General features: G+C 42.1%; 2 protein-coding genes across 4 annotated transcripts in view; one reads left to right on the top strand and one right to left on the bottom strand.

Moving 5' to 3' along the window:
- CEP170B (centrosomal protein 170B) overlaps window positions 1-25,359 on the top strand; it is a 258,688-nt gene that overhangs the window by 123,116 nt on the left and 110,213 nt on the right. The gene's annotated exons all lie outside the window — the stretch shown is intronic.
- Window positions 1,259-24,515, bottom strand: NAA30 (N-alpha-acetyltransferase 30, NatC catalytic subunit). 3 transcript variants are annotated; one of them, XM_054066762.1, is made up of 5 exons: window positions 24,331-24,446; window positions 23,166-24,095; window positions 14,405-14,528; window positions 12,345-12,400; window positions 1,268-4,911 (listed from the first exon to the last, which is right to left on the bottom strand). In XM_054066762.1, the coding sequence occupies exons 2-5, from the start codon at window positions 24,090-24,092 to the stop codon at window positions 4,774-4,776; spliced, it is 1,245 nt and encodes a 414-aa protein (XP_053922737.1). In that variant the 5' UTR covers window positions 24,093-24,095; window positions 24,331-24,446; the 3' UTR covers window positions 1,268-4,773. The 3 variants fall into 3 exon arrangements, with proteins under 3 accessions (XP_053922738.1, XP_053922737.1, XP_053922736.1); XM_054066761.1 differs by having other exon boundaries at window positions 1,269-4,911; window positions 24,372-24,514; XM_054066763.1 differs by lacking the exons at window positions 12,345-12,400; window positions 14,405-14,528 and having other exon boundaries at window positions 1,259-4,911; window positions 24,372-24,515.

Raw genomic sequence — 25,359 nt, forward strand, 5'->3', positions numbered from 1 at the left:
AGCTTCTTCACCAAAAACCTTCCTGCAGACCTAGAGCCGTTTCTCTTTTCGCTGTGCAAGTCATAGCTCGGAATCCCTCTGCACTGCCTATTTAAAGAACTCGCAGATTTTTCAAGTGTGCATTGGTGAGCAATACATAAAGCATTCATTCCTAAAAATATTACCTACTCTTGCATAGTCTGGACTATCTGTGAGAAAACTTCTTCTTATAATTTCACATTAAAAGAAACGCTAGGGCTCTCCAAATCTATTTTAGCCCATACACACTAACTAGATATACTAGGGCTATAAATACACCACAGTGCAAGACAAGGAAAAATAATTTAACCCTTGTCTTGGACAGAAGTCAATACTTTGAGGATCGAGAGGAATAAAAAAATCAGCAGGGCTGTTGATTCGCTGGTTTATGACTGAGTAAAAAGTTACTTGAAATACTCAGCATTCAGTTCCTGAGGCTGGAAAGAGATTTTCATCTACGTACGACAGTTTGCACCGCTGGGACAAATAGGAAGAAGTGTAAGAAGTGGTAAAACGTCTGTGAAGCCTTAATTCATAATGAACTCTAGTAACCAGATAGGCTACCTGAAAGAAATCAGAAAGGCAGCTGGAAGAACAGAAGTCTCAGAGATGCTAGCAGGTGACCAGCGATCTCTAACAGAAGTTGGTTACAGCTCTCAGAGCCCTGCACACCTCTTACAAACACACGGCCAAACAGGCACAATGCTAGCTGACAACTTCTAAGCAAGTTTTAGGAGCCTAAACGTAGAGAGAATAAAAGCACAAAGGATTTTTTAAATTCATAGGCTCCTCTGTCCATTTTTAAGAGAATTTCACAGAATGATTTGGGTTGGAAGGGACCTTAAATATCACCCAGTTCCAACCCCTGCCATAGGCAGGGACACCTCCCCCTCGATAAGGTTGCTCAAAGCCTTATTCTTGAACATCTGGCCTTGAACACCTGCAGGGATGGGATGACTTCTCTGGGCAACCCAAGCCAGTGCCTCACCACTTTCACAGGAAAACATTTCATCCTACTTGCTCACCCAAATCTGCCCTTTCAGCTTAAAAGCATTTCCCCTCCTCCTATGCCTACACTCCCTGATCTAGAGCCCCTCCCCAGCTTTCCTGTAAGCACACTTTTAAGTACTGGAAGCTGCTCTAAGGTGTCCCTGGAGCCCTCTCTCCTCCAGGCTGAGCAACTCCAACTCTCTCAGCCTGTCCTCGTATGGGAGGTGCGCCAGCCCTCAGATCATCTTCATGGTCTCCCCTGGACTTGCTCGACACACGGTTCTCAGCTTTGTAAGGGCATGCAGTTCTCAACTCATGCTTATTACAAACAAAATAATAAACCCCCACCACTTCTCTCCCAGGAAAGCCCAGACTTACAACTTAATAGACATGAAAAAGGGATCCACTTTAGTTCATCTACGGCACTGAAGTTCATATAAATGTTATTCAAGATGCTGCTAACAGAGGTACGGAAATGAAAATCAAGTAGCAATAAGCAATTCTCTTGTAATAATTTTCCCACTGCTTCTCTCTCACAAAGAAACATGTTCGTGTTTTGTAGACACAGCAAAACAACCATTAGCACATTCCCATTCAAAAGGAAATAGATAAACAACTTAACCATTTATTTGACTGCATTGTATTTAGACAGCTTGTACATTTCATAATCCCACTGTTTTTGTTCTCATCAAAAAGGATAAAGGGACAGAAGAATATAATCCACCCAAAACAGCAGTCTGGTATTCTGCGATACACTTGATATTTTCATAGATGCCCACCTGATACCTGAACTCCAATATAGGTTGTAACGGTTATACAAGACCCACAATTTAACATAGCGCTCGGTTTCAGCAATGTCTTGCAGTGCCCTGAAAAACAGTTTGTAACACACTATGCAATGCCAATTAGATCACATCTACTTGTCCTGAAGGCGATGAATCTGATCACTTCTTAAAGAATATAACATAAACCCCCATACCAACAGGTAAGCCAACAGCAATATCTGGGCAAATTTAAACATAAAAGTGATCAACTCCTTAGATTTGTCAATGCAAAAGGTGAGGGGGGACAGGAGGACTGTGTTTTAGCAACAGACATGAGAAATAATTGAATTTCCAGCACTAGATTTCTTTTGAAAACCTACTTTCATCTCTTTGCACATTTGGAACTTCCCACTCCATACCCAAATCCCAAGCAACACAGAGAACAAATGTGTTTTTATTACGAACCAACACATGCAGCCTCAGTATCTTCCATAGTGAACTGTGTGTTACACAGCAGCAATAGCAGAACCTTGCATGTTCTGTGCTCTCTTAAAAGAAATGTGCACCTATTTTGCGCAGCATTTTCAAGACGTGCATGGCGACAATTACTTCTTACAATAAACAAACAGAATTGTATTTGAAGTTTGCTCAGAAGCGATGTTTTTGGCGGTGCCTTCATGAAAAGTTATTTCAGCTGACTTCGAAGTCGGCTTTTGAATGTGAAGACACCCATGGCTTAAATATTAACCAATAGAGAACTTGCTTGTCTGGCTTTTTGGTTTTTAAACATCAGCAGACACACAAGACAGCCCAGTTCGCAGTTTGCGATACAAGTCCAACAGCTGTTAACAAGGTATGAAATCTCCCTGATCCGTCTCCTTAGTTCAAGCAAGCCAGAGCAGTCACTACGTCCTGGACCACCACAAGACGGTTGAGAGAACTCCGTTTCGATTGATTAAACTTTACCAACATTTAAATCTTAACTGTGAATGGAACCTCCTGAAAAGCCACACAGAAAAACTGGCAAACCTGAGGGATGGGAAGAACATGAACAAAAGGTTTTATCGTGTCACGAGGCAGCAGTGGCAACACACAGGCTTACTCTGAGCTCCAACACGTCCTGGGAACAACAGGCTTGGCTTTTAAATATGAGTTTTCTGCACTGAGGGAAAGAAACCCCCTCAAAAGCACTAATGGTATCTACAAGTAGAAAACTCAGAAGGGCCAATTTCCATTAAAAATCTTTATTTTCAAATACAACTCATAATTTGTACATGGTAAGAAATGTCCATCACCATGTGCGACTGGTCTGTGCAAAATAAGGCTCTCTTTTAAATCCAGTTTTCCTGCACAGGGCTCTTTTCCAAATGTCACTGGAGGTAGGGGTTTTGGTGGTTTTGTTTTCAAATGTACAGTAATTAGCAAAAAAAAAACCCCATGACTCAAACCAAACCCTAAAAAAAAAAGAAAAAAAAACAAACAAAAAAAGAAGTGTAGTAAGGCAAATCCGAAGGTACGCTCAAATATAGAAGAGCGGATTCACTGAGAGTTCATCCCTTCGCAGGTTACATAGGTTCTTCCACAAGTCAGCTAATACCTTTTTCTTCCAACACGAAAAAAACCCAACTGATTCATAGAACTGGGCCATATAATCCCACTGAATAAGAAAGCTGAGACACTGTGATCACTGAAAAAAAACCTGATAGGTGTTGGTAAAACCTATGTAAGCCCAATTAAAGAAAGGAGAAAAAAAAACCACAGAGAAAAGCGGAGAAAAACAGAGCAAGAGCAAATGCAAGAAAGAGAAAGAAAGAGAGAAGTCCTTCCCCGCTGCTTTGATTTTGGAGGGAAAAAAATCCCAATAATTTAGCTCATGTAAGTTTAGAGAAAATGAGAGCAGCTAAAAATGGATACAATACACCTCGAAATTTATTTCCATGACCAAGAACCAAAGATTGAAGCATTTTAGAACACTGAAGCAAAGCCATCTGAATCTGAAAAAAAATTGTTGCAGCTATCTCAAAATAGCTGTTTTTTTTCCAGAGCTTCAAGCAATAATTGATTAAATAAAATCATACCAATTTACATTAATTTTCTATATCTTCTTTTAAAAGTCCCTCGCTCTTTTAATGAAAAAAGTGCATCCAAACCCAGCAGATTTACTGGTGACATCAGGTTCTCTTTTAGCAGCTACTCAGGGTTTTCAAAATAGCTTACACTTGTCACTATATGAAAAGAAGGGCCTTCCGAACCCTTGTTTGGGAGAAGTATCCAAATTATAAAAATCTGAAATAATTTATTATCAAATCCAGAATTTAAATAAAAGCAGAAATTTTCTTGCAAAGACAATTGAAGAAAGTAAAAGAATAAAAGCATGCACTCCAAACTTAGAGGTGAAGACAAATATACTTATCTATACAGGCACTGGCAGACGCAATTTAATTGTTACTGTTACTCATTGTAACACACACCCCACCCTACAATACATTTTTTTCATTCACTAATCACTGAGGTACCAATATTTAAGAATGGAAAATTCAATATTGAAAAATAAAACCTAAAATTGAAGCCTTTTTCCAGAAAACTATGGCAATTTTTTTGTATGAAATGTTAGTATACTTATAGGATTTTACAATCTACATTGGCTTTTTTTTTCTGGAACCAAAAGTTGCGTTCCACAGACAGGTTCTTTGATAAAATGTTCACTGTGTATGTAATACAGTCAGTAGACTTGCAAATGAATCAACATATCTTGGCTATCAACTGGCACATCTTGCTGGTACCAAAAGAACTCGAAGTTTGAAACAATCTGTTTTAATTCTGAACAAATGCGCCATGCCAAAGTGCAACAAATATGTGCAACACTCAATGAGACACTGACAGAAAGAGCTGCATGGAAATTACTAAGTCCACCTGCAAAGCAATTTCGTACAAATTGCATTGCATGCAAAGGACAACTCTGCGCTGTTGGGACGTCAGTTGCTTGATGTGATGGTTTCTTTTAACGCAGCCATAGTTTAAGACGCAGTGCATCAACTCCATTTAAATAGTATCTGAACAGCCTCTTGTCTCGCACAAAACCAAGATTTTCATAAAGTTTCAAAGCAGACTTATTTGTGATTTCTGTTTCCAACACAACCTTTAAGAGGAAAGAAAAAAGCACATTATATTAGAAAACTGTTGCAATTAAATGACCACTGAAAGAATTTCAAAGCTTTTAAATAAAAGTACATTGATCAGCAATGAGTGGAACTGATTTTTTCTTGTCATGACTTCAAGTAACTCCCCCCCATTCTCATATTAAAAATAACCCCAGCAGTTTAGCAACAATTGTCATTGTAAGCAAGTTTCATTCATATCAAGATTTTACTTACCTAATCATTACCTAATAGCTAGGGCAAAAAAAAAGAAACTCCAACCGACTACACCAGAATCAATCTCCGCCTCCTAACACCACCCCCCTGCAAAATCCCAACCTACCAAACAGCCAAACAGGTCAGGGTCCAAGGCATATTTTGAATTTTGAATGAGCAACTGAACTTCTGCACGTCACAAGAACTTGGCACATAAGGTTTTGTTTACTCATTTAATACCTTTGACCTCTAATTCAACAGATTTAGACCTAGATACAAGCTTCAGTGTTCTACAGCTAGCTGTATAAAGATATTTGTGCTCAACACAAGTATCCCAAACTCACGAGTGCACACCAGGAAGTAAAAGCAGCTTTTTCCATCTTATCCCCCCCGTGCTCATAAGATTCCAGATGCAGGAAGATCTCTTATAAATAGCTCAGATTAAATCCAAGTGTAAAGGCAGTCCAAATTAAACAGAGACTCAAAATTCTCCTAGAAGTTTCAAGTGCAGGCAAAAAACTGCACTGGTGTTAAGAAGATGTTAAATACAAGACTGCTGATGAATTGTTTTCCCCTCTTTTACCCAGATGTGATGAACGGAGCTCTGGCATAACTGGTAAGCTCTGCATCTACTCGAAATGATAAAAACTTGGTTTGCCTCTTTACAGTCGAGTTGTCCAACTCAATTATTAAAGGGTTCTGCTGTTAAGGACAGATCGTGGTTGTGGAAGAACGCAGTCTGAACCAACAAGCTGACTAGACTACAGCTGCATGACAACGTACGTTCACATATTAAACAACACTTGGTGGATGCTGTAGAAAGACCACAGAATGAAAATACAGCCCATGCAATTTCTTCAGCAAACCAGCAATCATTGCTGGGGTTAAGTCCACTAATGGCTATTTCTAAATGAACATTTGATATCCACTCTGTGTAATCAGAACTACATACACAAAACCCCCTTAGTCCAAAAAATGTCATCTAGCACACCTCAAAACCCAGGACTCCCTTCAAATAAAAAAAGGGAGAACTTGTTAATATCCCCCAAACCAGGACCAAAATACTAGCCTGTATTTCTAGAGCAGTTGAAGTCAATCTACTTTATGCCTTCAAGACTGCCTTGAGACTTGCATTTCCATTCTCCCTCACTTCTTCTGCCAGCTCACCAGGTTTGTTGCTGAGCTACTTCAAAAAGCAGGCTGGTAGGAAAAAAAAAAACCCCAAAACTTTCCTTCCTCCCTCCATCAGGTTTGTTTTCTGCACTCTGAGGAGAGGCAAAGCCAACATAAAAGAGAGAGGCAACCAGCAGTTAGACTGGTCACCTTCAATCCAATTTAAAACCCCATTTAATGTATATATTTGTCCAGTATTCAAGTTTCAAGCCACTCTAGTCACATTCCAAAGGATAATTCCCCCAGTGCTTCTCAGTGTAAGAATGCTGAAGGAATAGTAAACCTGGGGCTAACAACCCAACAAACTACGAAGACTTAGAATTTTTTTTTCTGAAAAGGAACTGAAAGTCACACATTAAAACATTAAGTCAGAGTTCTTAAGTTACAGCAGGTCAGTCTGTTGTACCTGCACGGTTAGGACAACCTAATTCAACTCTTAAGTCGTACAGCAAGAATTCATGTCCTGAATCGGCTTTACCACCTTATCTTTTAAAGAAAGGCAGTACCCAAAATACAACAATTAAAACTTCAGATGATTTGTAAAGTAAGAAAAAGCTCACACCTCACAAAATACTGCTACCACTGAGTCTTGAGACTCTACTGCATTCTCTTAAGTTGCTTAATCCATTAGAACGGATAGCAATTTATAACAAATTATGGGAGTGCAATAGTTTTCCTGAAGAGTGCTATTTTCTACACAATTACTGTACAACTTCTAATTCAAACTAAAACAAAGCATTATGCCAAAGAAGAAATCTGACCCTTGTAAATCCACAGGACAGCAGACTTATTTCAACTCCGCTACAAATGGCTTTCTCTCTCATAAAAGTTTAGTCATCTGGCAGAGTGATATAACAGGTCTGCATTCAACCGCAAGCTCGCACACCTCGCAATGCTAAAAGACTTCTACTCTGCAGATCACTGAATTTAAGGGAGTGGTTAAATGTTGAAATTCAAGTTTGTTGGAATTCCCACTACCTGAGTGAATGCTCAGCTTGAAAGCAAATGTAAGAGATTTGCTCTGGTACTTCTGCGGAAGACTCAGCACAACAAAATTCCCTGATCTCGACACCTTTACAAGAAGTAATGGTTTTAAACTATAGGAGGGTAGACTTAGTCTGGATATATGGAAGAAATTTTTCACAATGAGGATGGTGAAACACTGGCACAGGTTACCCAAGGAAGTAGCAGATGCCCCATCCCTGGAAACATTCCAGGTCAGGTTGAGTGGGGCTCTAAGCAACCTGATCTGGTTAAAGACGTCCCTGCTTTTGCAAGGGACATTGGACCAGAAGACCTGTAAAGGTCCTTCCCAACCCAAAGCATTCCATGATTCTATAACATACTGCACTGAGCTCAAAGGGCTAAAGACTTGTTTCTATTCTCTAAAAGGAAACAGTCATTTTTTACCCAAATCTCACTAGCTTTGTTTTGCAAAAAAAATACCCCATGTGATATTTTCAATCAAGCTCCAAACGCTCAATCATTTATTTCTGGTCTCATAGGCTCTATTTTGTTGTACGCATATACCTGTTAAACCTTCTAATATCACAACCGCCTCCTCCCCTGGAAACCAGCAAAGGTCCAACTGAATTTAACAGAATCTTCTGTACAACTTCCTGAAGACTGTTACTTTCTCTTATGTTTTCTCTTAAATTTCATAAACCTAATATTTTATCTCAGCTCTTAAATTTTAACTGCCCTTAGGAACCATAAATCTTCTGTAGTGAGAGTGGAGTGCAACGTTTCTTGTTATTACGTTTCCACACCCAGAATTTTACCTAAATGGAAGAAAAATTGAGAGGTCAAGGCTTCTTGCTTCTTCAGTTCAAACTCTGAATGAACTCAAATTTAGAAACCAAGTCATCAAATCAGTAAAGCTAAATCAAACAAGCTAATGAAGAAAGCACTCTCAGAAGAGGTGGCCATCCTTACTCATAAGTCTGACATATCATCAGACTCGAGTTATGGGTGCTTGTCCAAGTGTCCTAACTCAGCTTCACCACCTTAACTTTTAAAGGAAAGGCAGTACCCAAAATATAACAATACCTTAGACGATTTGTAGAATAAAGAAAGCTAAAATGTCAACAGCTTGATAATTTTAAATAGAATTACATAAAATATGTATTTAATTTTTACAAGCGTGGTACTGAATTAAAATGACATCTACTGGTGTGGTCAAATGCCCCCACTCCAAATCACCCTAAAGTTTCAATGGAAATTCTCGTGAGAAGTTGCAATACCTTCTTACATTCTACATTCTGCATAGAGAAGCTCTTCAAAGTTCCACTTAGAAGAGTTTTATATCTTTACTTATTTCTTTATTTACCAGTTAGATGCTGCATTATTTCAGTAACACAAAGGCAACGTGTCATATGCAGATTACTTAGTCTGTCACAGATGGAAAACCTGCACAAAAATGAACAATTCCTCCTTCCTAATTGTGATTAAGGGTTGCAACAGCTTCACATGAAGGTCTTAAGCAGGATGATTCTTGAAAGCTGCTTCTCAGTAAAAACTAAAGCAACTGTACAAAACCAGCCATAACCCCAACTTGCTGGAGTTAGCACATATTTCCTTTTTATTACACTGGAAGAAAAATCTTTTTAAAACTTTGGAGATGGGAGCAAAACTATTCACCTTCACATTATTCATTTCCACAGTTCACATCTTTTATCCAACCAGCCCATGAAGTTGTTCTAAATCATTGTGATGTACTGGACACTCAGGTCATTATAATCTTGAAAACCTTCAGTTCAGTGCCCCAAATATTAGAATTCATTAACATCACGTGCCTGAGAAAGTCACTAAGGTAAAAAATAAAATAAAATAAATTTAAAAAAAATAATAATCAAAGATCTCTCCAGTTTTCTAATGTTATATCCAAACATTCCAGCTCAAAGTATGCTTTGAATACTTTCTTCAGGGTTTGACAGTTACTTACAGCTCAATCACCCGCCTCCAACATAGCTCACTTCCCTTGTTTCTATTCTAATATATATTTTTGTATAGCTCCACAGTCATCTCCTCCATACAGATTCCACCCCAGTCAATTCACTTCTTCACTCACTCATCCCACAGCTTCCTCAAGCCAGGAACCAACCCCCGGCTGGAAGGATATTGCCTCACAGGTTTGAAGCATGACATATAGCACAAACTGCCTCTTGGGCAGCTGGCTGACCACAGAAGCTTGCGCTGTAAGTCATTTGTTCCATAAGGCTGGCTTAGTTTATCCCCACTAAATTAGCTTACAAGAGAAAAAAAATGGCCTTAATTACTAAAATATTGCAGCATATTTTGAAATGCCAGCACATCAGTAGTGAGTTTTCAAGATTTTCATCTATGGTGTTGTAGAAATCCTTTATTTTTGAGGCCTCAATGTTGACATCTCAAAAGTCCAGTCTATGGGACTTTGCAAAATACACACTGAACAAAGCTTTTATGAAATTACATGCTCATATTATTAAAATTAAGCACATTTACTGCATCAATTGAAGTAAAAGGAATTGAAGGGATTGAAGGGAAGTTTCCAAGCAGCCTCTGGAAATTTTTTGTGACACCCACAGCTGCATAGTCATGATTTTAATCCTATTCCAAGCAAGTTTCAGAAACCATGCCATGGTTTTGAATTGCGGTTCATCAAATAGCAGAATCTCTTTGTTTTCATCATTCTTCTGGCTTTATTAAGTAATGCAGAAAAATATCTTAAGAACAACAGAGATGATTAAATTATTCACACACCTCATGAAGACAAATTACTATGATGCACAACACTGGTCAGTTCTAGGCATCAATTCTAAAGCCAGAAACCATTCTCCCAACAACTGCTGCGAAAACTGGTATGGATAAAGTTCTTGGCTCTGTCAGACAGTGCTTTTAATGTTTGGCTTGTGGGATTATTCAGATTCTGCTCATGGCTGAAAACTCAGCAATCTATCATGTGGTACAAGTAACCAACATCCTCACTTGGTACCACGTACATCTGGAAGAAGCCTACACTGGGTAGTGAAGAAAACAAAACATAAAAACATGGGCTATTTGCTGCAGATTACCTGTATGTGAAAAAGAACTACATAAATCTATCAGATTAGTGTGGGTATGCATCTGCTGACCCATGTAGAAAGTTAGAAACACACTCCGCTTGCACTCCATGTTGCTTGGTCATCACGAGCTCCCACTTCAAAATTCCACCTCAGTAAAATACTCAACTGATGCAAGAGCTCCCAAGCATAATTAGTTCAGAATCTTTGCCCCTCAAACATGGCTACACAGTTTCCACACTGGAACTGAAACTTTCAGGAGCTGGAATTGTAGCGCCAGGACAGGAATAGCCACTGAAAAATGCCCTCTGCTCTTAGTACAAAGCATTTATACAGCACCATAGATTAAAAACTACGAGTAAGGTGTAGTGGGGTCTTGCTGCACACTGGCCTGCAATCCATATCACATTTATTTCATTTTTACGAAGAAAAAAAAAAAACATTAAAGAGGACTCTTGGACTAAAATTACAGTGGTAGAAAAAAAAAAAAGATAGAAACAGGAGAGATCCTTATGCGTATTGTCCAAATCAGAACCGAAGTTACATAAGAAGGAGTACGTACACTAATAAGTCATATGGTAATTACTGCAACTCTGGTAGCTTGGGTGGAAATAGCCGGTTCTACTACTGACTTGCTAACAACAGTCAGCAATTCACATCTCTGTACCTCAATCCTCCAACTGCCAAGTGAACAGTTTGATACCATTCCTTGATTAAGTTATTTTTTTAAAATCTGGAATACTCTAGGAAAGGCAAATGAATTCAAGCCCACAGTAGAAAGCCTTGGGAAAAAAAACCCAACAAAACCAATCCACTTTTCTTGATTAGTTCGACGTAGCAAGTAGTAAAACAGATTAGAGCAAAGCATATTACATATGATGATAGAGGCAGCAAGCCAAAACACAGAGCTTAAAGAATTGCAGAACTATCAGATTGCACTACGCTGCCTGAGTACAGCATAAATTACAGAGAGGAAAAAAATATAAAGACACAAGTGAGCAGAGACATGAAGGAACCTGAAGGGAAGAATAAATAGCTCCAACAATGAATGAAGTCAGAATACACGCAAGGATGCTGCAAGAAGCGTAACACAAGTGGAAAAACAAACAGAGTGCATGCCAGAAGTCCTGCACGAAAACCTGTAGTTTTGCATAACTTGGCCACATCGCAGCAGGACAACTGAGGGAGCAGTTGAAAGGAGATAACAGAGAGCTCAGAGTCATTAACTAGAGACACACTGAAATGACACAGTGCTCACAGATCAGGAACAAGATCACAATTGCATTGTGGCAAGCAGATGAAAGGTAGGGGAGAGAGAACTGGATTAAGGAGGATGGATGTAGGGAGAGTTCTTCACAAGTTACACATAGCACATAGAGAGTTAGCTGCTTTATATATATATATAGAAAAAAAGGTAAGGACTTGTAATCTGGTAAAAGGAAAGACTAATAAGACATAGGCCAGGGAAAGTTTGACAGTGATTTAGTCACCCTTCCTTCCCAGTTTTCACTGACATGCTAAATCATGAGAGGTTTGTTATTGCTATGTAATACAGCTTTGTGCTGTCAGAACAGCTTGAGGCTCGCTGCACTAAAAACAACATTCTGCAATCCTAAAGCACATACTGTTCCAGTACCTCTGTGTTTTCTGAAAGTATAGAAGTATTATACATGACAAGCAAGTTACACTGGTCAGCAGCACCTCAAACTAGAGCCTTTGGAGGAACATGTGCCTGCAACCAAAGGCTGAGGCAGCTGCACAAACTAAAACAAAACCTGAAATGCTGAATTTGAGCCCTTAGGACAAATTTAGAAAACCCTTCTCCTATTTGTGCTGTATATTTTTCTTAGGCTATTTTTCCTCTTATTATAAAAGGAATAGCTTCCTACCAACCCACCCCTCACCTAAAAAAAAAAACCTGTAAAAGAAAAACCTGTGAAATGAAACCATAAACAGGAGAAAGCAAACCATTTACAGTATGAAAAGTTTTGATTATAAAATCTTACCTCATCACAATCTCCTTCAACCATAGCATAAATAGCTTTCTTAACCAAGTTTGTACCTGAAATACAGATTTCAGTAAGTGTCAGAGTCGCAATGCAAAAGATGCTTGTTTATACACGACTAACGTGTGCTACCTACATGATATCTGGGCAAAGCAGGGGGGAAAGGAGGAAAGAAAGAAACAAGAAGTTGCAGTCAGGCTGAATCTTAAGTCTGAACTTTAAAATAATCCATAAAGTTATCCACAGACTCAGTTTGAGTGCAAGACACTAATACGAGGATATTAGAACCAGGCTTCTATGTTTAACATAGTGTTATATATAGCCTTCCAAGATGTGATTAATTCCTTTTCGCTGCATTTGAAGTCAAAATCTGCTGGCATGTGCTTGAAGGACATACATCTTCCAAGGGAATTTCCTCTTACTAAAACAAATGCTTGTACTAGTAACAGAACTTATGAAACCACTTTTCTTGTGGCTCACTCCCATTTGGATTTGCTAGTATCTTATAATGAGGTTCAAGCCCATCCCTTCCCCTCAGCCAAGCATTAATTTAATTCTTTATCATTATTTTTCATCTATTTCACAACAGTTCTACAAATGCAATATCCCTACCTGCCTGCAGAATTGGGGTGAAATTGAAAGCTGATTTCAAAGTTATTAGTGGAAAAAACTGCTGTTCAATGAAATTGCATAAATCTCACTTCCATAAGAAGGCTAAGGAAAAGGAAAAAAAAACCCAAGGAATCTAGAGAATGTTTTAAAGTAGTCTCAAAACTTTAATCAGTTAAGATTTTCATTGAACACATGACAAAACTGTACTATAGTTAAAACGAATCTTCAAATTAACAGCATGTTTTGAGAAACAGAAAGGCAGCAAATGTAGGGAAAAGTCAACACATGATGCTAAAGCAAGCACGGCTTATAAATTCTATTTCTATAAATTCTAAAATAATGAATTGACTAAAGTAAGGGAAAAATATTGCAGAGATCTTCATAATAACAGCATTAGTTCTTATTTACTCAGGAATGAAAGCACCTGCAATTAAATTATAGCAGACTCCTTCATGACTCAGCTAAAAGGAGAGACAGTGATTTCTCAGTATCCTCTTCCCTCTGTTCCACTACAGAAACCAACAATGGCTTTTGAATTGCACTGAAGAGGGGAAAAAAAAAAAAGCCATAGATGCTTGGACAGTCATGATAATATGCACTGCTTCAAGTTTTTGGGAGCTGGTTTTTTTTTTATTTTTTTGAAGATGAGAACAAACACAATAGTACCATTCTGCAATGCATCACCATCTTTTTTTCCACTGCAAGTAATTTTCTTTCTTTAATCACAAAAGTATGAGCTGTTCAGTCTGAACAAGTGGTGAAGCAAGTTTCCAGCCTTTAAAGCTGAGGTCTACTTTTTAAGTCAAAAACACGTTACAAAACGTAATTCACAATAACTGACACAAAAATTTAAGTTCCAATTAAGCCAACTAAGTAAGATAACCCGTGTTAGAATGAAAATGCCCTCATCAGAGCAAAACTGATCAATGAGCGAGGGCAAACTCCCTACTAAGAAAGATTTCTTTTGTCATTTAACTTCCCAACAAAACAGATCTGTTTCAGTCATTCAAGCAGCAATACACAACTATTTTTCTTCACTTATTAACACAACAATGAGCTACATACATTCTCCCCAGCGGGCAATATATGCATAATTGATAGGGGAAAGCCAGGGAATAAGTTCAAAAGACAGACTGAACACACAGAAATAAAAACGATGAGGGCACATCGAAAAATGCAAAGCAATTGCCACTGTTGTCATCCTACAGTGGTAAAAGGCAGAGGTAAGGGGCTGCTGACTGCCTTTCTTTTTAGCAGGTGTCAATCTCATAGGGCACTTCAGGTTATTTTAACAAAACAAAGCCACTGCGGAGCTTGTGTGGTTGAATAAGGCAGCGGAGACAGACAAACCACCACAACAAGGAGTTCAGTTCTGCTTAAATCTTCACAATAGCTACAGTTATCCCAACTACAGGATTTAAGAATGAAATAAAAAAGGCTATTCTTACCAATTCCTTTTCTTCTGTATTTGGAATCCACTGCTAACATGGCTATATAACCTCTGCGGAACATCTTTTTGTGCATATCCAGCTTGCAGACGATGGCACCTACACACTCCTCACCTACCATGGCCTTAAAGACAAACATACACGTATGCATTCTCAGTTTGTGATCTACAGTGCTACCAAAAGTAGTAAACCAGTTCATTTTAAATGAAACAGTCACACAAAACTTGTTTGCATAAAGCTATAAAAGTAACTAAACAAATTTTAAAAGCATCTCCAAAAGTATAAATAAGATTGAGGGACTCTTGTCTTTTTATTACATTCAAAGAAAGTTACAATCAATTATCAACCAATGAATTGTCCTGAAGAGAACCACATATTACTCTATGATGTCTACAGGCAAGAACATGTGTGAAGAAAAGACCAGGTTAAGGCACAAACCACTCTTTCACACGGGCAGCCATAGAGGAAAAAGGTCCATTCCTGTTTTATAGTGATCTAGATTTTCACATACAAGTGCTGTGGTAGAGAAGAGGCTTAATTTTGGTCTGGTTAAATGTCAAGGCCACAATGGATCAGAGTAAAACCTTGCTGTGTTTAATCTGTAGAAACTGTCATTTTCAGTTACAGGACACCCAAAGAACAAATAAAAAGAGCACACAGTTAATTTCACACATTTTAACTGTTCAGAGATTCCATTGGGGGACAGCTATGCACTGACAGTTAATCCCAACGCTACTGTCACAAGAAGTGTGGTCAAGGAGATGATGTTATTCTGAAATATCAACAAAAAAAAACCAAAGAGAAGTACCCAACTCTCTCACAAACACTTAGCAAAACACTTGCACAAACACTGCGTTCACAAAAATTTTACCATGAAATACATTAAAGACTGTAAGGAAACCTAAATCACATGGTAACTGAAGGATTAGGCGGCATGAGAGATTAATGACATCATAACCTGCAGCACTAAAACTGAATAATGCTGCAGAGCAGGATAGCATTCAAGGGGAGAATGAATTACTATGCACCCAGGAAAGCCTGACAGAGAGAAAAAAGAAACTCATAACTGTACATATGGGTGTATAAGGGGATCCACAGACTTTGATAGACCTGTACCTCCAGGGGAGAACCAGCTTCCAGCTCAAGTGTAGCAACTAAATCAGGACCAAAGCACAAGACTCTGCTGGCACACATGCTTCTGGATAATCCAAATTTACAACGCTAAGGCATGCCAAATGAAGCCAGTGTTGCCAGGCCTCCGCGCAGCTCACCTGTGAGCACAACACTCACGTCCTCAAAGTCTGTGGGGTATACTTCATAGTCTCCCACCCCCTGAACCTCTTTGTACGCCGGCTTGCAGGCTAAGACTCTAGGGATTCATTCACACGGATCATATGGAAGACACAGACCCTCAGTTTCTCACCCCAAGAAGAATAATGCCTTCTTGCACCTCTACCTGGATGGAAGGGTTATTAACCAAGTTACCTGCTGAGCAGGAGCTGCACCAAAGGTGAAAAGAAGCAGCCCGAAACACACAAGCTGCAGTTTGAAAGCTCTATGATACAGCACAATCTTAACACCATTTCTAATGTAGTTTAAGCTCATCAGGCAAATATAATTATTGCTAAGGTTTTATCTGGCAGGAAAGCACATTTTTTTAGCAGTATCCAAGAACAACCCTGAACAATCTAAACAAATGGTTTTCAAAACAACAAAAAAACCCTGTAGCATGACATAAATGGATTGAAACACACAGCCTCTAAGCAGTCTTTCATTTGTTCCAAAACACAGCTCATTCCCTTGCACAGAAAAGCTGCACTTATACTAAAACTGTATATGCAAAGTGTCAGCTCAAGGCAAGTTCTGTATCTCGGCTCTGGCCTGAGAAAACCAGGGAGTTAAATAAAGAGTAGCCTCAGACAGACTGTTCATAACATCGCTATAATTACACAGAGCACCTACATGTAATCTTATACCGCACCAAAAAAAAAGCACACCACAAACTAGCGTGTTACAGTTATGCTTTGCCCTGAAGTGAACACGTGAAAATTGTCGATCCTAACAGCCATGCGGAGAATTTAAGATATAGTTTCTACACACTTCAAGAGTGGTGACATTCTAGACACTGCATTATCTGTGATTTTTCTTGTTTAAGGCACTTTTCTGAAAAGCTATGTTCATGAATCATTTTTGAAGTGATAAATGAACAGCAAAGAATTTTGTTTCAGTGATCAAAGGAGCAAATATCCACTGGTTTTACCACTCCTGCCAGAGACCTGAATAAAGTATGACTTTGTTACCAGTTCCCCAAACACTTAAATCCACTTCTGTGTCTTCAGGCAGGTCGAGCCTGCGAGTTAATCTAGAGTTGTTCCACTTGGAGAGGGAGCGCTGTATCGTTTCCACCTCAATTGGAGGTTTTCATCAGCTTTCTTCTCCTTTCCAGCTTTAGGTAAGGTTGGAGAGAGGATGAAACGAACCTAAGACTTGATGTAAGAAACTTTTTAATTTAATTCCCTAGGGAAGGTTAAACTGTGCAAATAAATAAATAGAACCAGACTGAAACGGGGAGAATGGGGAGCAGAGGCAAAAGTAGTTGCCACACCACACCATTTATGAAAAGACAATCTTGCACCAAATTGTCTTTTCAGGTATCAGAGTACTCCCAAACATACGAATTTCTACAAACAGAACTCAGCCCAAGTTACTATAATATGTTATACACTCCACAGATTCCTATAAGATTTACTTCAATCGTAAATCATAAGAAGGATTAACATACGTGAATTCAAAGCCAATATTTGCATCAACTTTGTTCTTCTAAAGAAGTTTAAATGTTTAAAGCAAACTAGATTTTAATATCTTCGTATTGCAACCATGCACTCCTACAACAGTTAGCACAGAAACATCTGAAAATCAGCCAGAATATTACTTTTCACAAAACTGAACAACTGGTATTAATTTCATTAGCAAGGATGGCATTACATCTGTCAGCCAAAGTCTGTGTATACGTTTCATATCCACATCTTTTGACATTTGTTCCCATTCAAAGAAGAGTAAAACAATCATCTAGCCCGTGGAAGAGAAATACTTTGCAATTCAAATGCAGCAGAACCTGTGCTACTGCCACACAGCTTCCCTTTCCAACATGTACCAAACTCCATCCCAAAGAATCACAGAAACGGCTCTGTGTGAACCCTTTGGCTTACATTTAGCAATCATGCTACTGAATGCCATTAGAGGATACATTTAGGCTAATGGTTTTAACCTCAAGTCTGGCAGCTCAGTTGGAGCTCTTCACCATAAAGGGGGAATCACTAAGTTGCTGTTTCCACTCTCTGAAACCTGACATGAGTAATTCCCTCCTCTGCAAAGGCATTGCCAGAATAACCACACAAGCTGTTGTTATGTATGCAGACGCTGCAATGACCAGAGTTTTAAGTAGATTTAGACGAGACATTAGGAAGAAATGTTTTCCTGGGAGGGTGCGGAGACCCTGGCCCAGGTTGCCCAGAGAAGTTGTGGCTGCCCCATCTCTGGAGGTGTTCAAGGCCAGGTTGGATAGAGCCTTGAGCAACCTGATCCAGTGGGAGGTGCGCCTGCCTGCGGCAGAGGGGTTGGAACTGGATTGGCTTTGAGGTCCCTTCAAACCTAAACCATTCAATGCTTCTATGAGCTTTCACAAAGCCACTGACACTGAGAAGTGGCACAGCAACCCTTTATCTGAAACCCCAGTCATTCCTCAGAGGAAACTGGAATAGAGAGAGTTCGAAAACCGAGAAAGGAAGTTACAGAATTTCTTCTTATGTCTACCACAACGCCAGGAAGACTTCCCAGACAGTTTCTTAACTTTTCTGACTCTTCTTTTATGCCCCAAGTTTTCCACAACTGAGAAACACAAACGATGTCTTACAAACCTTACTTCCAACACAAAGTACGCCGAGTCTTGAATAAAATCCAATGTAAAAAAGAAAAGAAAAGCATTAGAATAGAACAAGATCTTAACTGCAGTCATTTAGGATTTGCAACACATCTAAAACCACTTAGATGGAATTATCAGGTTATTTTTAAACTTGTGAAAGTTTAAATTATAAGTGCTGCTACTTAAATTATAAGTATAGCTAGATGCAACATTAAAAACCCAGTGAGAGAACAGATTTTATAGATTTTTCTTAAAAGCCAGCTGAGTGGTTCAGTATTGTGAATTACAGGAGAGGTTACACTCAGCCAGAACTCTGCTTTTATTATGTCCTGTCTTACACAAATTTTGGCATGGAGCAAAGTTTCCTTGCTCACCTCTCCCACGCTGAAGTATTTTGATAACAATTTTCAGAAGCATTTACTCTATCAGTTCTAAATAGAAGGCTTAGAACTTCAACAATACTCATACTAGAAGCTGCAAAAACACTTCCAAAGGAAGCTACAACTTTGAAAACGCATTTACAATCCACAAGCGGACAAAGCTGTAGCGATGCTTAAAAATGCTTCATGTGAAACAGAAGATACGCCTTTTCTCCTGCCATTTTTTGACAGAGAAATGGTTATCATCAGTCATTTGATGAGAAACTGGGCTGACAGTGCTCCTGGGAATAAGTAAAATCCAGGAACTTGCAGGACATCCACACCTAGTGCACAAAGCAAACCTGCTCTTCTAAAGACAGGCGACACCTGAGTTTAAGGCAAAAGTTCCTGTTTATGGAGAAGGTTATTACCTTGCAACAGCTCAGTCACATAAAGCTGCAGCCTAACACATCAGAACCGATCAAGTATGCCCAACTTGTTACTCCTAAAGTCAGGAAGAAAGTTACAGATAGGAATCTGACATTAAAGAGGTTCTGAAGGTTCTTAGTACTTACAGGTCCTTTTAAAGTGGAATACCAACTTCTGTTTTGAGCATACCATTAAGAAGTGGTTTGATACAGCAAAACCATGCTCTTGATTAGTTAGCGCTGGTCCTGTGCCTTCCTTCCAGCTACGCATTTGCGCCTCTTCCCTCACACCTACTATGAACGTTTGAAGCCTTAGACCAACAGAAATCTGACCCTAAAATACACACACCTACCCCTATAAAGATAGGGTGGCAATGGGAGGGCTATCCTGGCTTCCCAAACAGCAGAAGCGTAAGGCTTTCCAAGAGCCAGGAAAAGGCAGCCGAATAGAACGGAAAAGCAAACAGCCCATTTGGTCACACTAGCCATTAGAGTAATGGTGTGCTTTGGGAAGGCCAAGCCAAAACTCAGCAAGTTTCAAACCTATGGGATAATTAATCAGCAACAGGAATAACAATGATAATGCCCCCATAAAACAGCTCTGCTGTGTAAGTATCCAAAATACTAGATACCAAAATCCTGGTGTGTAAGATGGTTTACTGAATAAATATCAGCAAGGGAAAATTGCTGATCACTTATGGAAAACACACATCCCACCTTCAGTTTGGAGGTCTTCATATTTTCCCCTAACAGGTTGAAAAAGGGAAAGGAGCCCACAGCAGTGCATAGAAGACAGAGGAGTACGCGCTGGCACGCGTTAAAAACAGTGACAGCAAAACTCTGTAAAGGAACTGACTGAACCGCTCCATATGTTTTTTCAGAAACAATCAAACTGCAGTCTAAGTCCTCTGCCCAAGGCCAGTCCAAACCAAAAGAAAGCCTGGAACTAGAGGGGTGCGAGACCACAAGGCAAAGACAAAGCATTCTGTGAGATCAGGCACTGTGTTTCTGCTCACCATCCTGAGACTGTTCGTGCTAATTGGAATACGCAGTCCTTGACTGCAGATAAATATTTTAGTGACTTATTAGATAGAAGTAGTTCAGGAATCCATTAACAGCAGGAACAAATTAAGTTTTATAGAACAGAGTGTCTTCAAGCTAGCCTCTAAAAAGCAAACCTTAAAAATACAAAAGCCAGTCACAAAAAGCACTCATCAAATTTGACTCAACGTACTGCAAGAGCTTCAGATTAGGCAGATAACAATTTGCCAACAGCTTCAGACATTTATAGCCACATCTCTACAGTTTTATGTACTTTGCATTGTTTCACCCTTCCAAAAAAATGGGAAATTGTGTACAACTGCTCAGAGTTCAAGTAAAGTTCTGTTGGTTCTTCAAGGCTATTAAGAAAAGAAGGTGTCACTACAAAATAAGCTGAAGACACTTTCTTTTCCCTGACTGATACCTTATGCTTCGAACACACCTGTTAAATATTAGGAGTCATCTGGTTTAGTGCTCTGTCACACAACTTGCCATTGCTCTTTCCACAACAAAATTCTCAAGTTACTCCCTGACAAAAAAACCCAAAGATTTAAAGTCTAAACAGATGCACTGTAATGCTCTGGCATTAGCAGCAACACACTCGATGCTGAAACTACGGACACTTGTAGTTCGCAGGCATTTCTTTTCAGGATGAGACAAATCAGTCAAACACACAGAGATCAGTGCTGGAAAAATACCATTCTGCTTTGATCAGCATCCTTATAACGGCAAACATGACTTTGCATCAAGCAATGTTCTCAAATATTTTTGTATTTCTCTTTTGTTCCAGAAAGTATCATAGCACCACAGTATAGTGAGGGTTGGAAGGGACCTTAAAGATCATCCAGTTCCAACCCCCCTGCCATGGGCAGGGACATCCCACTAGCTCAGCCTGCCCAAGGCCCCACCCAACCTGGTCTTGAACACCTGCAGGGATGGGGCAGCCACAACTTCCCTGGGCAACCTGTGACAGTGCCTCACCACTCTCATGATGAAGAAATTCTTCCTTAGGTCTAGCCTAAATCTGCCTCTCTCCAGTTTATACCTGCTCCCCCTCGTCCTATCACCACAACCCCTTGTGAACAGTCCCTCTCCACCTTTCTTGTAGCCCCTTCAGGTACTGGAAGGTCACTATAAGATCTCTTTGGAGCCTTCTCTTCTCCAGGCTGAAGAATCCCAACTCTCTCAGCCTGTCCTCGTATGACAGGTGCTCCAGTCCTCTGATCATCTTTGTAGCCCTTCTCTGGATCCATTCCAACAGCTCCATATCCTTCTTACATTGAGGATTCCAGAACTGGACACAGGACTCCAGATGAGGTCTCACAGGAGAGGAATAGAGGGGCAGAATCCCCTCCCTCGCCCTGCTGGCCACCCTTCTTTTGATGCAGCCCAGGACACGGTTGGCCTTCTGGGCTGCGAGTGCACACTGCTCGCTCATGTTGAGCTTCTCATCGACCAGCACCCCCAAGTGCTTCTCTGCAGGGCTGCTCTCAAGCACGTCATCCCCCATTGTGGACTGAAAATGGGGATTGCCCTGACCCAGGTGTAGGACCTCACACTTGGCCTCATTGAACCTCACAAGGTTCTCACAGGCCCACTTCTCCAGCCTGTCGAGGTCCCTCTGGATGACATCCCTCCCTTCCAGTGTGGCAACTATACCACTTAGCTTGGTGTCATCTGCAAACTTGCTGAGGGTGCACTCAATCCTGCTATCAATATCATTGATAAAGATATCGAACAGCACTGGTCCCAGTACGGACCCCTGAGGGACACCACTTGTCTCAGATCGACACCACTTGTCACAGATCTAAGTAATACTTCAATCAACTTCCTAGAATCCTACTGTACTCTCTTCAGGGTTTTAAGAGGCACAGTTCTGAAAACCCTCCAATGAATCACATAAGTCCTGCTATAAATTATACTAGACCTTAAATCAAGAACATACAGGAAGTTTAAGGCCAGATGGATTCCATTAGTCTCACCTCCTGTACTCATATCCGATTAAAATTTACAGAAAGACTCCCGAATTGAAGGGTGTCTTGGCTCCGGCTAAATCCTACCTTTCAGAGCAGTGTCCAGCCTCAATTAAAACATCATGAGAGAAGAATTCACCATTTACCCTTCAAAGGAAGGGCCATGCACTCCCATAAATGGTCTCTTCTGTCAATCTAAGTTTTCCTATGAGTGAATCAAACACAGCTCAGTGCCCACCACGCACGTATACACCTCAGGCCAACTTAAACTCAGTGTCATGTACCTGTGGACACATTGCACCCGAAAAGCACATTTTGCGACTGAGGCACAAGTTCTTCCATAAGAACTGCTAAACATTTAGAGAGGGGGACAGCTAAATCAATCACTTCCAATAGTGCAGCAGGAAGAATATAAAACTAAATACACCATTAGTACAGCAAATCTAAGCAGCATGAGAATTTGCTGCAAACAGGATCACATCTGTAAGCAGCAATACAGTTGCACTGGCCTTTTTCAAAGCTGATAGATCAAAAAGCAGCCAAAACCTTTAACAGTGTCTCTCCACGTACCACTTGATGTTTATACGCTACCCACACTGAAGTCTGTTTTACAACCATTGTGCAAGAATTACTATGCAGCCAGAAGACACGAGCGGACTAAGCACTTTCTCCTTAAAACACAAATCTAGGAACTGAGACAAAATGATTAAAAGAGCTACCAGAGGTCACAAAAGTCAACGTCAAAACCCACAACAGAAGCCTTGAATTCCTCGATCCTAGCTCTGTGCTCAAACCCTTGCCCCAACACTTAAAACAGCTGTTAACGAATGGACTGACTCTTTCTAGGTGTATTCTCTACTTACACAAGCACACGTCACAAGACTTCATCAGGAAGACGGGACTTCCAAAAAAAGCTCGCAGTCTTACCCACAGAAGGATTATTAGAAGTATTTCCACAAATGGCAGCCCTTTAATCCTCTCCTCCCCAGCCCCAAACCACTCCCAATTCCTGCCCTCCCCGCCCCTACCGGCACTTACCAAAAAGCAAAGTTGTGGCCAGTTGTGGATAAAATACCTATATGTGTAAATGGAGTAGGGTTCAGACAGATCTTTGGTGATCAGTCTCATGATATCGGGCATCTGCAGCTCTGACTCGTAGCGGACGTATCGTATCGTTAGGTCCTCCTCGGGCTGAGAGTCCGTTCCCGAGCCTTTCAAACTACAAGCTGCTGCTAAGGACCTGGAGAGTAGCTGCTGGGACTCCTCCTCCCCTCCTTCATCCCCCTCCTCCTGCTCTTCCTCCTCCAAGACAGTCCCTCCTGCCAGTCCATTGCGGGCTGCAGTCTTAGCAGCAGTCGTAGCTGTGGCAGCAGGCTGGCTCCTGTCCCCTGGCGCTGCTGGTGGGGGAGAAGGAGGAGGAGAGGGTGCAGTCCTTCCCTGGGTAGGGAGGTGGTTGATAAGGGGGGACGAGCACGGGGCTGCGGTCGGGGGCGACGACTGCTGCTGTCCGGAGCCCATTGTTTTGCTGGCTCGCTTGTTCTCCTGCCCCTCGGGGGCCGCCCCTGCCTCCGAGGAGCTGAGGATCTTGCTCTTGAGGGAGGCCCGCAGGTGCCGCAGCTCGGGGCTGATAAGGCCGTTGAGCTGGTGGTTGTGGTGCGGGGGGTGATGGTGGTGGTGGTGGAGGCGGTGCTGCTGCTGCGGCCCCCCGTTGCCGCCGTCGCTGCCGCCTCCGCCTCCTCCTCCTCGCTGCTGCTCCCTCTCCAGTCCGCCCGCGGGTCCCTCCTCTTCCTCCTCCTCCTCTTCAGCCTCCTCGTCCTGGGCGCCGGTGCAGGCGGTGGCGGCGGCGGCAGCAGAGGAGGTGGAAGAGGAGGAGGAAGCGGCTCCCCCTCCTCCTCCGGAGAAAGGGGAGAGCGTATCCCCCTGCGGGGAGAGGACGCTGCTAGGCCCCGGCGGTACCTCGGCCATATCCTACGGGAGAGACCGACACAAACCAACCGAGGAGGAAAGCGTCAGACGAGACGGAGGGGAAAAAGGAAAGAAAAAAGTGGGGGGACGGCCTCCTCGCCGAGGTTGGAGGGGGGTGGGGGGTGGAGGCGCGAACAAAGGCAGCGACGGCGCCCGGGCCCCGCCTCGCCGCCTTCTCCTGCCGTCCCACTCCCCCCGCCGCCCAGTCCCTTCCCCGCTGCCTCGCAGGGCCACCCACCGGCCGAGGCCTCCTCCTCCACCCCGCCCGCCGCCGCTCACCCCCGCGTCTCCTCAGCGCCGCGGCTCCCACTCGCCGCTCGCCCCGCGGCCGCCAAGCGCGGCCGCCGCTGCCGTAACCCGAGGACAAGTTTCCTGTCAGCTTTTACGACGCTTCCTCTCTTGGCGGCGCGGCTTAGAGACGGACGGAGGGGCGGAGAGGCCCCAGCGACAGGCGTGGGGTGGGGCGGGGAGTGGGCGGAGCCAAGCTCCGAGGGGAAGTGGGCGTGACCAAGCAGGAAGTGGGCGGGGGCAGAAGAGATGGGGGCGAGGCCAGACGGCAACTGGGGGTAGGCGGAGGTGGTCAAGCTGTGATCGGGGTGGTGGCTGGGCGTGGCCATGCAAGAAATAGGCGGGTCCACGCTGCCGAGGAGGCGTGGCCAAACTGAAGGGCGCTCTGTCCGCCAGGGCGGGGGGGGGGGCGGGGCTGGGCCAGGCTGCCTGCGAGCTCCTGCCGGGAGGGATCGGCGCCCTCCACTGCCTTTCTCCAGTGGCCGCTGCAGCCCCACCGGGGCTCAGTTAAACTCTGGATCGCACAAAAGCTTGCACCAGATGGTCTCTGAGCTCCCTTCCAACCTGCTATTCTGGCAATCGTAGAATCCTAGAGGCAGAGAATCATGGAACGGTTTGGGTCGGAAGGGACCTTAGAGCCCATCCAGTCCCACCCCGTGCCATGGGCAGGGGCACCTCCCGCTGGATCACGTTGCTCAAGGCCCCGTCCAACCTGGCCCTGAACCCCTCCAGGGATGGGGCGTCCACAGCTGCTCAGGGCAGCCTGGGCCAGGGCCTCACCGCCTGCAGTCCAAAAAAATTTCTTCGTGCTCTCAAGAATAACCCTTTTCTCTTGGTTTAAAACCATCGCCTCTTGTCCTGTTGCTACAGGCTCCAATAAGAAGGTTTCCCCCATATTTCCTGTATCCCTTTTAACTACTAGAAGGCTGCTATTAGGTATCCACAGAGCCTTCTTTTCTCCAGGCTCAATAACCACAAC

Source organism: Cuculus canorus, chromosome 5 (genome assembly GCF_017976375.1).
Source record: "Cuculus canorus isolate bCucCan1 chromosome 5, bCucCan1.pri, whole genome shotgun sequence".
NCBI lineage: Eukaryota > Metazoa > Chordata > Aves > Cuculiformes > Cuculidae > Cuculus > Cuculus canorus.

Bases quoted from the DNA above. Each gene is read 5' to 3' on its own strand.
- NAA30 (XM_054066762.1), bottom strand. From the start codon at position 24,092: ATGGCCGAGGTACCGCCGGGGCCTAGCAGCGTCCTCTCCCCGCAGGGG. The intron at 14,529-23,165 runs GTAAGTGCCGGT...TTTGTCTTTAAG, and splicing joins GGCCACAACTTTGCTTTTTG to GCCATGGTAGGTGAGGAGTG. The intron at 12,401-14,404 runs GTAAGAATAGCC...TCTGTATTTCAG, and splicing joins ATACAGAAGAAAAGGAATTG to GTACAAACTTGGTTAAGAAA.